Source organism: Engraulis encrasicolus, chromosome 2 (assembly GCF_034702125.1).
Source record: "Engraulis encrasicolus isolate BLACKSEA-1 chromosome 2, IST_EnEncr_1.0, whole genome shotgun sequence".
Lineage (NCBI taxonomy): Eukaryota > Metazoa > Chordata > Actinopteri > Clupeiformes > Engraulidae > Engraulis > Engraulis encrasicolus.
Window position 1 is genome coordinate 960,001 of NC_085858.1, and position 17,446 is coordinate 977,446.

The 17,446-nt window shown below is 46.0% G+C and overlaps 1 protein-coding gene across 4 annotated transcripts in view; it reads left to right on the forward strand.

The window, feature by feature from the left end:
• The window catches only part of caskin1 (CASK interacting protein 1), a 159,924-nt gene extending 142,785 nt beyond the window's left edge, over positions 1–17,139 (forward strand). For 3 of the 4 annotated variants that reach the window (XM_063219610.1, XM_063219620.1, XM_063219637.1), the window contains 7 exons: positions 3,467–3,577; positions 6,106–6,207; positions 6,766–6,904; positions 7,717–9,113; positions 10,258–11,164; positions 13,425–14,022; positions 16,839–17,139. In XM_063219610.1, the coding sequence (XP_063075680.1) occupies positions 3,467–3,577; positions 6,106–6,207; positions 6,766–6,904; positions 7,717–9,113; positions 10,258–11,164; positions 13,425–14,022; positions 16,839–16,935 (3,351 nt within the window). In that variant the 3' untranslated portion in view covers positions 16,936–17,139. The remainder of the gene's footprint in view (positions 1–3,466; positions 3,578–6,105; positions 6,208–6,765; positions 6,905–7,716; positions 9,114–10,257; positions 11,165–13,424; positions 14,023–16,838) is intronic. The other variant, XM_063219629.1, reaches the window with a different exon arrangement.
• The last annotated feature ends 307 nt before the right edge of the window (positions 17,140–17,446 follow it).

The following is a 17,446-nucleotide window of genomic DNA, read 5'->3' on the forward strand; positions in this document are numbered from 1 at the left end:
CTCACTCACCCACAGACACACACACACACACACACACACACACACACACACACACACACACACACACGCACGCACACACGCACACACACACACACACACACACACACACACACACACACACACACACACACACACACACACACACACACACACACACACACACACACGTCTTCTCAGTCAATTGGAATGGATGCATGGATTTATTGAAGGTTGTCATGTCCATTTTTGACTGTTGTGATGCCTGTGGTTATAGTTTTTTATTTCGGCTTCAGGACAGCTTCCATAGCTATTGCTTTTTTGTGATCGCATCATTTGCAGTCATTTATTCATTTATTCATTTATTCATTTATCTATTTTTTCAGTTGTTGTCTCAGTTACTTTGAGTATTTTTGTTTTCAATGAGTACCCAGAAACAAAAAATGGACAACAAAAACAGAACTTCAGGATGTTGCTATGTGAAGTTTTTTTCTATGATGAGCATGGACCCAAATCACCCTTAGAGTCACAGGGGTGTCATGTGGGTTGACAAACATAAACATAGCAAAGCTGAGAACTTTCAAACGTGCATCATCGTCTTCATGGTGTGATGGTAACAAACGCCACACAAAGCTGATATAAAGAGATGAGATCATGTCTTCCATGACGCTCATGTAATGCTTGGGACAGTAACAGCGCATCAGATACTGTTTTCAGGCCGACCAGAACGTAGCCGGTCCCTGGTCCCCGTTCCCACATCAGTTACGTTCGGAATTAAAGTGCTTACCTGCGAACCACTGGCATTTACTGGGCTCTGAACTTTTCTAGCCTCGCGCACCATCCTACGTACTTCCGCCAAGAGACTTGGCTCCGCACTATGTCTGGTACCTGTTTTCTGTGGAGCGATGTTGAGCGGCAGGATTTGGCTGGTGTTCTGACAAAAGGTCCTACGTTGTAATTGTATCCAACGGTAGGATGACAGAATACATGTCTGTTAAACGGTCCTACATCACCAAAGATAGACGTGAGACATGTTTGTTCAACAACTTATCTTGATTTTTCCGAAAATGTCCTTCCCGCTTCCTGCAATTGCGTCAGATCGAACAACCTCCGGACGATGAATATGAAATGAAATGGTATTCAGGACCAGGCTAAAACTTTTCCATATGTGACTATGTTTTACCTGGATTAACCTGCTGCTGACGTCCATGTGGTCGTCACGGTTCGCGGAGAAAAACAACAACTATTTTTCCGGTTCGCATTCCGAACTAACTTTCCAGAACCGGCAGCTTCACGATTAGGTGCAGGAAGGTGCACTAACGAGGTTCTTATCTCTGTCGGCCTGAATGCGCCTAGAGTGTCTGTCTGTCTGTCTGTCTGTCCCCCTTCACTAGTAGTCTTCACTGTGAGCAGCAATTATCACCAGCGCCCAGCAGTGACAGCAGATCTCGGAGAAGGAAAGAGAGGGGGAGCAGCTGGCTGGCTGTTTAACACTGAAATGTGTCGTGGCTGAAACATGCTTACTGCTACATGGCGGATGCATCAGGTGATAAGACAGGAAAGGGAGAGAGGGGATGAATAGAGGGAGGGAGAGATACAGAGAGGGGATGAATAAGTGAAGGAGTGAATAGTTGAATTAGTGAATATTATGTGAATGAGTGAGTGAGAGAGTAAATGGGTGAGGGGATAAATGACTGAATATGTTAAGGAGCGAGATGCGTGATGTGAGGGAAAGAGTGAGTGATTATGTGAACCAGTTAAGGTGGGAATTGGTGAGTGATCAACCAGCAGGCACTGTGAAGCTTGGCGATACACACACATGGTATGAGCCTTTGCTGTGGAGGACCATCTGCCACTCTGTTCGTGCTATATCTCCCTCTACCCCTCTCTCTCTCTCTCTCTCTCTCTCTCTCTCTCTCTCTCTCTCTCTCTCTCTCTCTCTCTCTCTCTCTCTCTCTCTCTCTCTCTCTCTCTCTCTCTCTCTTCCCTGTCCAAATCTCTTTACTATTTGAAATCTCTATCCTCATCATCACCATGCTCATTCCTCCTTCTCCTCCTCCTCCTCCTCCTCCTCATCATCATCCATATCTTGGCTGTGCAGCATGCATGATACTTTGCATCCTCCCACGTCTAGGGGGATGTAGAGAGGGGGACCTCCGCAAGGCTTGCATGCAGCAGGAGTAAGTAGGCAGGCCAGGCAAGGCAAGTGAGCAGGGAAGGGAGGGCAGGTGGTGAACACTGAACAGTGAGCAGTGAGAGTGGGCGAGCACTGGGCAGTAAGAGGCCCCTCTGCCAACTCTAAAGGTCATGGCAGGATGATTTCGAGAGGCTCACGGGCAACACCCGCTGTTAGCATGTTTGCATGTGTAGCACTGTAGCCATGTACGTATGTATGGGAGAGAACGTGTGAATAATGTGAGAATTGTGTTGTTATTCACTATCCTGACTACACAGCATACAGTACAGTTCTCTACTGCATATAGACTGCCGGTGGTTTCAAATATGACTAATGAAATATGTAAGATATGAATCTTTTCCAAAATGCTATTAAATGACATTTAAATGTCTTTCATGAATTTGATTTCAATGTATTTCTGTATCAACAGCTGTGACTTGGTTGATTTTGTCTGACTTAGGATATATTGCGTTTTGAATAAGAGCTCCTTATATTTTTACATAGCGCATTTACAACAGTTATGTTAGTTTACGTAAGCTTTTCTACCACTTTAGGTGGATTTGTACACACACACGCATGCACGCACGAAGACACACACACACACACACACACACACACACACACACACACACACACACAGACACACGCGCGCGCACACACACACAAACTAGTAGTCAAATCCATCCACTTTGTCTTTGATGCAGAGAGCACAAGGCCATACCACCACTTCACTTCCCTTAACTGAGCACATGCTCCTGGGCCTGCCTGTGTCTCAGGGCTGTCTGAGCTAACATTCTCCTGGGCCATTCTAGTCAAGCTTATCTAGGCTAACAGCCTCCAGTCCAATGGCCTGTCAGCCCCCCTGAGTTAACAGTTAGTAGAGAGTGGGCATTTAACCAAACTGAAGCGGATTGAGTGAAGCAGAGCAGATCATTGCTATGGAGCTAAAGGCAAGGTTGGATTGGCAGGGACAGGAAAGAGAAAAGGGGTTTCTGTGACGTTGATGAAGATGAGTTGCTCTTGGTCCTCCTGTGGGAGTGGAGTGAGATGTTGTTCTGGAGAAAGGGAACCTCCCCATCCCAAACACACACAGTACACTACACACACTCACCACTCCTGCCCATCCATTGGCCGTTTTGAACTCAAACACACACTCTTTCCCTTCTCAAAAACCTCTTCAGCGCTAACTACTCTTTAAACCCATACACTTCTCAACTAATCCCTCCTTCTGATTCCCTTGGCCATGGGTGGCACAGAGGCAGTGCCATGTAACAAAAACTGATAGATAGACCTCCGCCTGTCTTCTCTTTCTAGAGCTCAGAGGCTGTTGTCCAATGGCTGAGCGAATTTCAGCTGCAAGTCTACGCTCCAAACTTCATCAGCGCGGGCTATGACATTCCTACCATTAGCCGTATGACCCCAGAGGTAAGAGCTGTGACCTTGACCCTTCAACCTTGACCCCCTGTGACACCCCTGCACCCCCTAAAACCCTCACTTCACTTTGAGACATGTATGTCTGCCCTTCTTGTTCTTTGTAAGCCCTCCCCAACCTACCGTGTATCATCCCAACTCGTCCATTTCGACTACCTTTGACCAGACTGCAATTTTTCACGTCTAACGTATGCCTTTGGAGACAAAATGTGACATGCACCTCAAAGGCGCCCCCTTGTGGCAGCTTAACGTCACTGACAGTTAGGCTTAGGGAAAGGTCTTGGCTTAGGCCACATAGTCAACATGCAACGTGGCAGGTATGCGCTCAACGTCAAATAGTGCAGTCTGGTCAACGGTAGTCAGACATTGAGTTGGGATGAGACTGGGTTGAACACTATTGAACCCTACTCTAAGAGATATCTACCCTTCTTTCAAGTCCCCTGTCACCAATCACAACCCCTCTGAAAGCCCCCCATGTCAACTAGTGTCCCACCACATGCCGTACCAGCTGAGGCTAGCATGCAAGATATAGAACACTCACCTTTCTTCGCAAATTGCTGTGTGGATGTCACCATCTTGTCATTTCTGTGAATGGGCAGGATTGGGTGTTCCAATTGGTCGTGCCAATCTGTTTTCCTCTCTTTCAACCTTCCCACGACCAACCAAATGCCACCGCCACCACCACCACTACTACCTATCCTCAATCATATGATCAACACCATGTGTGTGGGCAGGAGGAAGACTCTTTCCAAACCTGTTACTGAGGGCCCACCGCCAAATCACTAGCGGCAAGCAGAACCAACCACTCACCACTGCCTCACCCTTGTCCCCTCTCTTCACCCTCGACCCTTCCCTCCCCTCGCTCCCCTGCCTCCCCTCCCCTCCCTCTCCCTCCCCTCCCCTCCCTCCCCCCTGCTCTGTCGTGTCCATCACCTGCTGCTCCTGCTACCACGGCTGCCATGTTTGTCTGTGGTGTCGCTGACTCCTGTGCCTATCCCTGTATTTTTCTGCCTCTGAGCAGATAGCTATGACTGTGAAATTGCACACAGAAAATGTTTTATGACAGCATAGAGAGGTAGTCATGTTCAGAAAGTGAATGTCCATGATTTGCTCCAGCCAGTTCCCTCATCCTAGTGGTCACAGAGCAGATGGCCGTGTAACAATAGAGGTCTTTTTTATCCGTCTCTGAATCCTACAGACAAAAAAGTGCAGTGGTATTCCCAACTGAAATGTTTTGCTTTCCCTATGGTTTAGCATATGTTGAAATGAAGTTGCTGCTTCAAAAGCTCTACAAGAGATAAATCATGTGATGATTTTCCAAAAGGGTGCCCAAACTTTCTCATATCACTCACTGTATGTGGTGTTCAATAGAAACTCAAAGAAAAGGGTTTTTTATCTGCCAGTCTAATGGTCATGCTATCAATCCTCTGAAGAGTGGAACAGGACAATTACAACACTTCACTTGGCATGACTGTGATAGTGCCGGCCGATTAAGTCAAGCTGTGTTCTAATGAGATTTTCCACCCCGTCTGCCCTCTGCTAAAACAAAGGCCAAAAGACCAAGGATTAAATTGTTCAGGGCTTTGGCCATGAAGGAGGGGGTCCAGTGACTAATGGTTTTTAAACCACAGATAAATGTTGATCTACACGCTATAATTCAACCATATAAAGTTATTAATCAGTGGATTCTTTCAGTATGAAAAGGGAACTACAAAAGCTCAAGCTAATGAAAAAGTAGCGTGATCTTCTTTTGATTGTGTTGCTTCTTTTAATTAAACTTTTAATTTTGTTCTTTATTCTTTTATTATTGGATTCACTTGCATATATGAATTATACAAAGGAACTTCTTCGCACCTCATCGGCTTCTTTCTCATTTAGCAAATTAGTTCTCAGACAAACTCAGTAACACCATAATCACAAAAACAGTTTAGCAGTGAAAGAAAAAAACAGTTTGAGAGAGTTGAAGTGTAGAGAAAACAATTGTGAAGTCTGAACGTGTTTGGTGTTGATATTGAAGGGTACACTCTGTCTGGAGACGCTTCTTCTATCACCTAGAGCAATTATTATTCTTTTGTTGTGTTCTCCATTTCTTTTAAGTCACCCTGCATTCTCATTATGTCAGAAAACGCACATATACCCAATATGCCCAGATATCTTTTTTGATGCCCAGGTATCTGTTCTCTCTGTTTGTGCATTCACATGCTTTTCACCAAGTCTATTTACGTTAATCTTTTATTCATTTCTGTGTGATGTGTGTGTATGTGCACATGTGAGGGTGAGGGAGGGTGAGGGAGTGTCTAATATCTCTGGAGACAGATGATGAGATTGGTGTGTGTGCATATGTGCGTGCGTGCTTGGCTTGCATGTTTGTCTCTCTCTGTCTGGGCATGTGTGTGTCTGTGCGTGTGTGTGCGTGTATGTGTGTGTGTGTGTGTGTGTGTGTGTGTGTGTGTGTGTGTGTGTGTGTGTGTGTGTGTGTGTGTGTGTGTGTGTGTGTGTGTGTGTGTGTCTTCATGCTTCAGGATCTGACGGCTATCGGCGTGACCAAGCCCGGTCATCGCAAGAAGATGGCCACCGAAATCAACAAGCTCAGTGTCACTGAGTGGCTGCCTGACCAAAAACCTGTGAGTGAATAAATGCTACTACTATTGCTGTTATTATAGAGCAGGAGAAGGGAGCCAATCAGAGAGGCCTCATTTTCGTGTCATGGGTATCCATAGGACCGGAAAACCTTGTTGTTTGTCTACATGCCACTTTGCCAGCCCTCAAAGATGGCTTGAAACAAAGCAACCAGGACGTTTTTTAGACAAAACCAACGCGTAATGCTTCCAATAATCATACCTGCAAACTCGTCACCTTTTGGTGACAGTCACCTTTTTCCTGGCCAATTAGGTCATTCACGTGAATCATGTAGAACCAGAGAGGGGTTTTTTTTGGAGGGGGGGTGTTGGTCCTGCCAACCATTACGCCAAAAGCCGAAAGCAGAGTGAGTTTGTTTACGGGTACACATTTCTCTGTTGGCTTGCAACAGTCTCGGGCTGACCTATCAGCGTGTTATGATTTCTAAACAAATAAATATCTCCTATAAGACTTTCCCTTATACTATAGTTAATAGATAATGGTAGTTAAATACATTGACACTAAAGTGGTTGCACTCATGTGTTCATTACTTGTTTTGTAAGGCCAACTTGGCGGAGTGGCTGTCAATGATTGGCCTTAGTCAGTACTACCAGCTGCTGGTACAGAACGGCTACGAAAACATCGACTTCATCACCGACATCACGTGGGAAGACCTGCAAGAGATCGGTATCACCAAGCTAGGTAAGCATGGCAATGGAATTAGTAATTGCTAAATGAATGCAGTGAGATTACATGTAACTGGATTGCAACTATACACTGTAATTGCCCTGGATTATGCGTATCGTCCTACTGTGTAATAGAAATGTGTTGCTAATGAAGCTTTACTTTAAACGAGTAAGCTATCATTTTACCATTTTGATTTTGTCTCCAATAAAGCATCAGAGTGAGTCCGTGGTCACTGACTGTTAAAGAGCTATAATGGAACATATATTGCAAGGGAATCTCCGCTAAATAAGCATGCAGTTAATGTATTTCAAGTAATTCTCATTATAGAATATGCTTTTAATTTCTATTTTGACATGCAAACAAATTCACACCTTTGAAAACAAACATTATGCACTCTCTGTATCTCTTTCTCTGTCTCTCTCTCTCTCACACACACAAACTCTATCTCGCTCGCTTTCTTTCACACACACACACACACACACACACACACACACACACACACACACACACACACACACACACACACACACACACACACACACACACACACACACACACACACACACACACACACACACACACACACACACACACACATTTTACTGCTTTTAATTTAAAATAGGGTTTCTACAGACACACATTTAGCAGTTGCAGGGGTACTCAGAAAATCTATAGATGATTGAAACCACGCTAAAAAAAGTATATTGTACAAAGGGAAGGTGTTCATGGGTAGACGCAGCACCTTCTCCAAATGTGTCGGCTACCAATTACTGAAGATATTGAACAATATTTTGACTGGTTTTTCGCACTTATATCTCTCTGCACAGGCCATCAGAAGAAGCTGATGTTGGCCGTGAAGAAGCTGGCTGAGCTTCAGAAAGCCAGCGACAGCCGCAGTAGCTCGCCCCGCAAGAAGCCGCCTCCCCTCTCCTCATCCCCGCAGGAAGTGATGTCCATCGAGAGCCCACCCAGCTACGAGAGCACTGCCGAGTGCATGTCGCCCAAGATGAGCACCTTCCAAGACAGCGAGCTGAGCGGGGAGCTGCAGGCGGCCCTTACCCGGCCGGGTGAACAGCGAGAGGCCAAACCACAACAGCAGGCCATCCCCGACGCCCGACCCAGCGCTGCCTCTGCCGGGGCCTCTGCACCTCACCCCCCCACAGCAGCCCAGCGAACCCGCAGCATGCAGGAGAACAGCCTGGGCAAGAGCCGGGACGGGGGCGAGGAGCCCCCACCTCCACACCCGGGGCCTCCTAGGAAAGAGGCCCGCACCATGAGGCAGAGCAGCCAGGCCGGGGCCCAGAGAGGAGCACATCAGGCCAAACAGCCCCGGCAGTCTCACCCACGGGGGGAAGGCCCCCCCTACACACCCCCCGGGACCCCCACCAAGAAGACCCAGCATCAGCAGCAGGCATCAGGCTCGCCGGCCAAGGGGAAAGGGGGAGCGGCACACCACCACATGGCCCACGGAGAGAGGTCCATGTCACCCCGCTCTATGAACCAGTCCCCCACGCACCGTGCCAGCAGCGGACACCCGCCACCCCCTCACCCTGCTGCTCACCACTCTGGGCCCCCTCCGCCCGCCGTGGCTGTGGCTCCAGCGCCGCCTGAGACGACAGAAGCATCCCCACCGGCCCACGCCCAGCAGCCTCCCACTCCTGCCGTGCCGCTCCTCTGCCTGCCACCGGATGGCGATGACGAGCCAGATGAGCACGGCCTGCCCAAGAAGCGCGCTCACAGCCTGAACCGCTACGCTGCCTCGGACAGCGAGCAGGATCGCGACGAGCTGAGCGTGCCTGATGGCGGCGGCGGCGGCGGCACAGGTGGCGGTGGTGGAAAGTACGCCACGGTGCAGAACCGCGTGGGTCGCAGTAACTCCATGCGTGGCCAAGCTGACAAGAATGTGAACCGCAGCCAGTCCTTCGCCCTGCGGCCCAAGAAGAAGGGCCCCCCGCCGCCGCCCCCCAAACGCTCCAGCTCGGCCATCTCTAGCTCCAACACCAACCTCACCGAGGAGCCCAAGGAGCCCTCGGGGAGCTCGGGCCCCCTGCTGGACGTGAACTATCACCCGCAGCGGCGTGCCAGTGACGTGGGTGGCGCCGCCGCTGTGGACACGGGGAGTGCGGGCAGTGTGAGGAGCATCGCGGCCATGCTGGAGATGTCGTCCATCGGAGGGGGCGCCAAGGGCCTGGCGCTGCAGAAGACTGTGCCACACTACCTGCAGGTAAACAGAGGAGTCAAAAGTAAAAGTAAATTCATGGTGTAAGTACTACAACACTAGGACATGATATTGCATAGCTGTTACACCATTTGCATCGTTGATCGACTGTGTTGTTACTGAAAAACACAAGTTAAGTCAAGTCGGTTTTATTGTCAATTTCTTTACATGCACTGGTCATATAAAGAATTTGAAATTGCGTTTCTTATTTTCCCATGCAGACATAGAAATAGTTTGGGTATGGGTATAGACAGTATAGACATAGACAGTACACATGTAGACATTTAAAGTGCAAGACTGGACAACAGAAGACATGTAGAGAAAGAGGTATTTGTTGTGCATTTCTAAAAGTCCTTTTGTGACAATCTGCCATAGTAATAATAGCATTGTGAAAAGACAATAAAGTAAGTAAAAACCTAACAAGGAGGACCCACCACAAACTTGATCCTACCAGCGTAGTCAGCTGATGGTAAGACAAGTACACAGGTCTACCGGTTACTCAGACTTCCTGTGGTGGAAGTAAACCATGTTTCTTTATTGTACTTGCACTTTTGACACCTCTGCAGGTAAACCAATGTGTATCAGGAACTAAATGATTGAAATACAGAGTGAAGTGAAATCAAAGTCAAAGTCAGCTTCACTCACTGTCACAACCTCAGGTCAAACACAAGAGTAATTTACCGGTATAATTGTGCATTGTATCCTCACTGATTTAGCTGAAAACAGTGTGGAGAAGCTCTGTCATCCACAGCATGTCATTGTAATTACTGTATGTACACATACAGGTATTTATACAAATGATGTACATGTGACACTTTGAGACATGTACTGTGGACAATATCGAACTAGATATACAAAAAAGTTATCAATAAGCCACTCCTCCAGTGATGTAATTTTGTCAATTTGTCTTTAGGGGCATATGGATATCGTAACACATTTAGCATTTCATTACTTTTTAAATAATAAATGTTAACTGTGTTTGATCTCCATATTGTGACGGATGGCCAATGCAATGTATTAAAAAAAAAATCTGCTCCAGTACGAATATTTAGAAGTTTTAAGTCGTTGGGTGTCAATAACTTCTGAATGATGGACAATATTGTATAAGAAATGTACTACCGTACAGTGAGAAGTATTTTTCCTTACTCAGGTGTGCAAGCAGCACGACGCCATCGGTCTAGACGGCGAGGTGGTCAACCGGCGCAGGACCATCAGCGGGCCGGTGACCGACTTGGTGGCAGCCGCCAAGAGCCAGCGAGATGCCAACCTTGCGCCGCCCTTGCCACCCCTACCCGTCACCTCCGACAGACAGGCCTCCGAGGGCCAGTCCAGCTCGTCCACTGGCAGCTCATCCGAGAGCTTACCCTTTGCCGACGAACGCAACCAGACTATCAAGCAGCGTCCAGCACCAGGGCCTGGGCCAGGGCCAGGGGAGGCGCGGCAGGACAAAGGTGACGGCGAAGAGGACCAACCGCAAGACGAGCCGCAGCCACAGGTGATGCCGCAGCTCCTGGCTGAGAACGTCACCGTGTACTCCCAGGAGGAACTGTCGCGTGTGGACGCCACCGCCACCCTGAAGAGGCGAGTGCGCAAGGTGTCACAGCAGCATCAGCATCAGGCCAACGGGGCCAAGTTCCATCTGACAGAGTCCAGCACAGTGAAGCGGAGGCCCAAGAGCCGTGACAAAGACGCCGAGGACGCCATGCAGATGCTGCCCAACGGACAGATGCCCGTGGCTTACCAGAACGGCACCGGCACCATCAAGCGACGGCCGCCGTCCGAGTCAGGTGGAGGAGGAGGGGGAGAGCCCGCATTACAGCAAGCACCCCAGCAGCAGCAGCATCCCAGGCCCAGGGAAGAGAGTATGGAGGGGGTGCCCCAGAGGAGGGACAGTGCTGACCTGGGTGGAGGTCAGGGCACGGAGACCTCTCGTAAGGTGAAGCCACCAGTGTCCCCCAAGCCCGTGATGGCACAGCACATGAAGAAGCAGGTCGCTGCTGCTGTGCCCTCGTCAAAGAAGGTCCCCTTCCCTGGACCTGGGGGACCAGCCAGTCCGGGTACGCACATGTTTTTACCTTGATGTTTGTTTGATTATTACCTGTTTACGTCTAACTGGCTTGCAATGATTTACAGTGTAAGTTGCCCTGCTTACTTAAATTTATAAGTTAACTTGAGTCTCAAGACTTAACTCAAATCAAGAAAGCCTCAAGTTGAGTTAACTTACAAGCTTAAGGCAAATTAGTTTTTTATGTTTAAATGGCTGCAATGTTTTACAGTGTATACACTGCTTTTAAAAAGGGAAACCAAAACAATGCAGTGCAACTTAAGTAGTACTGCGGTTAAGCTCCTATATATCAAGATTTTGTGCACTTTGTGATGAAATCAGGACATCCCTTCCATAGTTTGTACATACTCGTGACCGTTATTTTAACATGTGGCGGTAAGTTGGATATGACCTCTTCTGATCTTGAGAGGTCAAAGGTCATCAGTGACCAAGTTTGCTATGAATTCAATATTCAACATGAATACAATGATGGAAAAGCTTTTGCACATGATATACGGTATTTGACTTTACAATTATGTTATAAGTATTGTAGCCCCTTAATGCAAGCCGTACCATCTGAGGCACGCTGTAATAGTCATTGAAAGGTGAATTACCATACTACTCTACTATGATATAACACAGGGCCGTTAGTGATGCACTACGACTCGGTCATTGCCATTCTGGTAACAATACATTTTTAGCTGGTTAAAGGAACATACAGTACAATGTTTACAGTTCAGAGCAAATGATTAGATCAACTGTTACTCAATTAGTTCAATTAAAACCGTGTGTAGTATTTTTAAAGCTTTCATTTAACCCTATCCATACCGGGCTTTTTTGGCATTCCTGGGACCGGGACCTCTTTTGACATCATAACTTAGGAACCGAATGGCGTATGACCACCAAACTTGGAGGAGATGATCTTCAGCCCAAAATCTATGATTGACATCAGTTTGGTGTCATTATTGGGTATTATGACGTCATTATGATCATGTCATTTCCTGGTTTTATAGCCCAAAATGTCACCGTAATGTATTTTCCATCTAACTTAGGTAATGCACATATTTTTTTGTTATTATGTGCATCAGACCACTTCAAATGTACACAAGGGTTTCTGATGCTAATGAAAATGTTTAAAAAAATGAAATATTGCGTGACAAAATCACGTCGTAGATATGGCAAAGCGGCTTCAGTTTCGTATAACATCGCTGCAAGCACTCAGCCCTTAACAACAGGATACATTATTACCAAATTTGTAGGGCATGATCTACGTAAGACACAAAAGCAATGAGAAATAAAAAGAAATAAAATTGAGGTGAAATATGCATTGGTAAAGATAAAAGTAGGTATTTGATTTTTAAATGCGATGATGTCATCGAATTAGCATAAATTAGCATAAATTAGCAAAAAAAATGTAAGCTAATATTATAATTTGTAAAGTTATGCTAATGTAATGGAATAACTATACCATAAGTGGTATGCAATAAGGAGGGTACACTGATGAAATTCAGATTAGTGATTTTTGGTCGGACATACCTGTCAGAAAACCGTTGCCATGGCAACAACAAAAATGATAAACCAACTTCATTTTAGGAAAAGTCACTAAGTTTCGTAGTCATAGCTTAAAGGGACACTGTGTGAGATTTTTGGTTGTTAATTTCCAGATTTCATGCTGCCCATTCACTAATGTTACCTTCCACTTACCACCAGCATCAAATTCTAAGTATTCAATATGACTGGGAAAAAAATCCTGTTTTCATATACGATAAGGGGGATCTTCTCCATGGTCCGCCATTTTGAATTTCCAAAAATAGCCATTTTTAGCTGCAAAAATGACTGTACTTGGACCATACTCGAAAATATTTGTTTAATACTTAGTAAACTTTCATGTAAAGATCAAATTTGGCAATAGGCAGCCCAATTTCAATGAGCAGCATAGTTGCAGTACCTTTTTTGACCATTTCCTGCACAGTGTCCCTTTAAGTCATTCAGGAGTTATACGATATCAAAGTTGGTGCGGGCACACAGTGGACATGTCATTACAATAAAGACATTTTTAACTATACTTTTTTGAAGTGCCTTGGTGAAGAGAGCTTTTTTTCTTTTCAAATAATTTTGGATAAACGATTACTTTCAACCAAAGAGCACCCACCAGAGCACATTTTCATTTTTCTAAAAGGACTGAGCACGCTTTTGACTTGCAACAATTATTACCTATGATATTGTATTGTATCATATTATATTCATTGTATTTCTGTCTTCCTTCGACCCAGTGGAAGGTAAGAAAATCCCCCCTCCAGTTTCCCCCAAGCCTGCTCCACCACCGACCGCTCCAAAGCCGAAGAATGTGCCCCCATCGATGACCGGGCCGCCAACCCCTACGCCATCACCAGCCAAGCAGCCTCCAGCAGCAGCACCCAAAATCACAGCAACTCCTCCCACCCCAGTCCCTGCCATGCCTGCCCCAACCCCTGCCAAACCCCCCAGCCCTCTAGCTCAGAGCCCCCAGACCCCCCAGACCCCCCAAACCCCCCAAACCCCTCAGACACCCCAAACCCCTCAGACACCCCAAACCCCTCAGACGCCTCAAACTCCCGGACCCTCCCCCACGCCTCCCCCCGTCAAGCCACCTCGGTCTTCCATCAGCGGCATGTCCATGGACAGCGCAGCAGCCGGAGGGGCGGCAGGTGGTAGTGGAGGAGGAGGAGGAGGAGGAGGGAGCACAGTGGCCAGTCCAGGATCAGCTGGTAGTGGAGGGGGAGCGCCGGTGGTGCCAGAGGAGGTGCACCAGAAGCTAGAGGAGACCAGCGCCTCTCTGGCCGCCGCCCTGCAAGCCGTAGAAGACAAGATCAAGGAGGACGGCCACAAAGAGTGAGTCACATAATAACATAACGTGCAATCCTAGTCGTAGTGTGAATCAAGTTTGATTAGCCAGTTATCCTCACACATGCACAAGGTATTTGACAGTGGCAGATGGTACATCTCTATTACTTATAGCGGTTGACAACGAAGCGAAACGGATTGTGATACCACTTTGCCTGAGTAGGATGGCATGAGAGAACGGGATGAGGGACCAATTAATGCTGAGCTTTTTCTACAGCTCAATAGGCTCTTTTCCACTGCTTGTTTTCTACCCTGTACAGCTCAACACAGCACGGCACAGCTCGAAAACCAGTGTTTTTTGTGTGGGTCTTTTGCTGCCTATTACCCAGAATCCTGTGCGTCAGCTCGTCCTCACCGGTTAATTAAAAAAAGAATCATGGCGGCCTACCAGATGAAGTCTCTTGGAATGCTCTTTAGTTTGACACTGTCTTACTTTTATTTTAAAATATGAAACATTGTACAAACCCCAACTCCGGTGAAGTTGGGACGTTTGGTAAACAGTGAATAAAATCAAAATGCTATCATTTTCAAAACATTCAATCTATTCATTAGATGGAGAATAGTGAAAAGACAACATATTAAGTGTTAAAACCGAGAAAAAATATTGTTTTGGGGGACATATGTACTCATTTCTAATTTGATAAATCCAACACGTCTCAAAAGAGTTGGGACGGGGACAATAAATGGCAGCAAATGTCGAGGAAGACTAAAAACAAAACAAAAGACAACACTTAACAGCTAAATACATTAACCGATGAGATGATTTTATATAAAAAACAGTGTTAATTCCTATCTTGGACATGATTTCACCAGCTTAAATGGTGGGTGTATTCCTTGTCATGTTTTGCAATGTTTTCCTTTCTGTAGTGCTTACAGTGTGACAGGTCTTGACCAAAAGCCCACCATTTTATCACATGCTGGTCCTTATGATGGAGCCAAACTGTTAAAACATAGTAGAGAATGCAATTTGACCTTACTATGTGGCAGTAATCGAAGATCTCCCTTCAAAATATAATGCATGAGTGGCTTTTCATGCAGTTTAAAACCCATTTATACCATTCAGCACTGTATTTAACTCTACAGATGAGTGAGAACATCTTAACCAGTGCACTACTGCACCCGCATGCCATCATGGAGGCTGACTTTTGAAGTTAGCACTAACACAAGTTGGATGGTCCATTTTCACTGTAGCACAGGATGTGCAATGCTCTATTATTGTCAAAAAGAATGGACTTCTACATCTTCTGCTGACTTCTGTAAGCAAAGGACAGTTTCCCATGTCTTCTGGGTCTATTTCAAGTGAGCTCAGGTGCTTAGGAGAATGTTACACACCTGTATCATTTGCACGCATTAAGCATTCTTAATATGGTCAATTTTCAATAGCTCTAATTCCTGGAGTGCTAGAGTGAGACTACAGCCAATATATATTTCATGATGTCATGAACCTATACAATGATTTTAGTAACAAAAATATGTCTCATATACACTCAATCGTGGTAAATCAAAGGGAATTCAAAAATGTATGTAATAACTATGGTAATTATTCCCTTTGCATCTTTAATTCTGAGTGACTCGGCCTCTCTGTGATGATCTTATACCTGGACACCTATATTGTCCGTCAGTACAATTCATTTGTTGTTCTTTGTTGTTTTATCTTATTTGGATGTTTACTAAATTTCACTGATCCCCGTCCCAACTTATTTGAGACGTGTTGGATTTATCAAATTAGAAATGAGTACATATGCGCCCTAAAACAATATTTTTTCTCGGTTTTAACACTTGATATGTTGTCTTTTCACTATTCTCCATCTAATGAATAGATTGAATGTTTTGAAAATGATAGCATTTTGATTTTATTCACTGTTTACCAAATGTCCCAACTTCACCGGAGTTGGGGTTTGTAGTATCCAAATATGATGTCGCTGAAACTATTTATACCCTACTTCGATAGATGAGGTATCTGTCTGGCTTACGTCAAGTCAACTAGCCTACGTAAAGTAATAATTCATGACAACACCAAAATCGTAACTCCAATCATACTCCGGGTTATACGCTTTGTAATGGAAACTCAAACCGGACTGGCTTAACAGCACCACTCAACTCGACATGACACGGCCCAGCACAGCTGGGTTGCATGTGGAATAAAGCCTAATGCGGTGTGTGTTGCACTAGTAGAGATACACAGAGAGCGAAGGAAAGGGGGGTCTGATTGACTTTGTAGCTTCATCCTCTAGCATAGAGGCATTACAGTACATGAGCAGACAATCAGCCTCTAGCATACAGAGGCATTACATGAGCAGGCAATCAGACATACCCTTTGGGTTTACAATATCACTTCACAAAATCAGCCAGATAGGCCAGAGTTACAGCAAAGATATCCAAGCTACATGGTTACTTGCACAAAAAACTAAATTCCAGCTCTCTATACATTGAACCGATAGACAAGTTAGAATAGATTTCAATAGATGGTTGAAATGCCTTGTTGTCATTAGCAACAACAATATAATACTGTTAATAATTGTGTACTATTGTGTATAATTGTGCAATATTGTGCAACCTTATTATTTTGCTTTATTATCATACACACTACAAACAAACTAAGCCAATGAATTATCCTTTGCTCGATCTGTTTTTTTTTTCTGTCCGGTCTCTATCTTTTCTTTCTATCACTTCTATCCGCTTACCTCTATCTTTCTCTGTCTGCTGCCATGGCTCCTCTCTCTCTCTCTCTCTCTCTCTCTCTCTCTCTCTCTCTCTCTCTCTCTCTCTCTCTCTCTCTCTCTCTCTCTCTCTCTCGGATGCAGTTCTGTGGTGGAGCAGAAGAGCACAGGCAGCATCCTGGATGACATTGGCAGCATGTTTGATGACCTGGCCGACCAGCTGGACGCCATGCTGGAGTAGAGCGAAGAGGAGTGGAGTGGAGAGGAGAGGAGAGGAGAGGAGAGGAGAGGAGAGGAGAGGAGAGGAGAGGAGAGGAAAGGAGAGACAGGCAGGCATGCCAGGCCATGGCAACACCTCAGGACCCCAGGAGGGTACAAGGGCACAACTATGTATGACTGACCAACTTCCCGAAAACCCTTAACAAACCCCACTCCATTCCAACGCCCCCCAAAAAAACAAGCCCTGCATCCAAAACCTTGGTGATGACCAAAACAACAATATACCCTTCCGCCTTTAGGCCTGTGTCTCCTTTATCTTGTTTCCAGTGTCATGGGGACAGGGACCCCCACACCTCTCCCTTTACGTATGTCCCCTCTCTTCCTGTCCCATTCCTCTTGTCCTCTTGTCCCTGACGGACTGCACAACTCCCTGGTGACGTACCTCAGGGCAGCAGTGCTGGATCCTGGCCCCCCTGACAAAAGATGTGTCAGACCTTATGGGGCTGGGCTGTGCAGGAGCAGGGCTGGCTTGC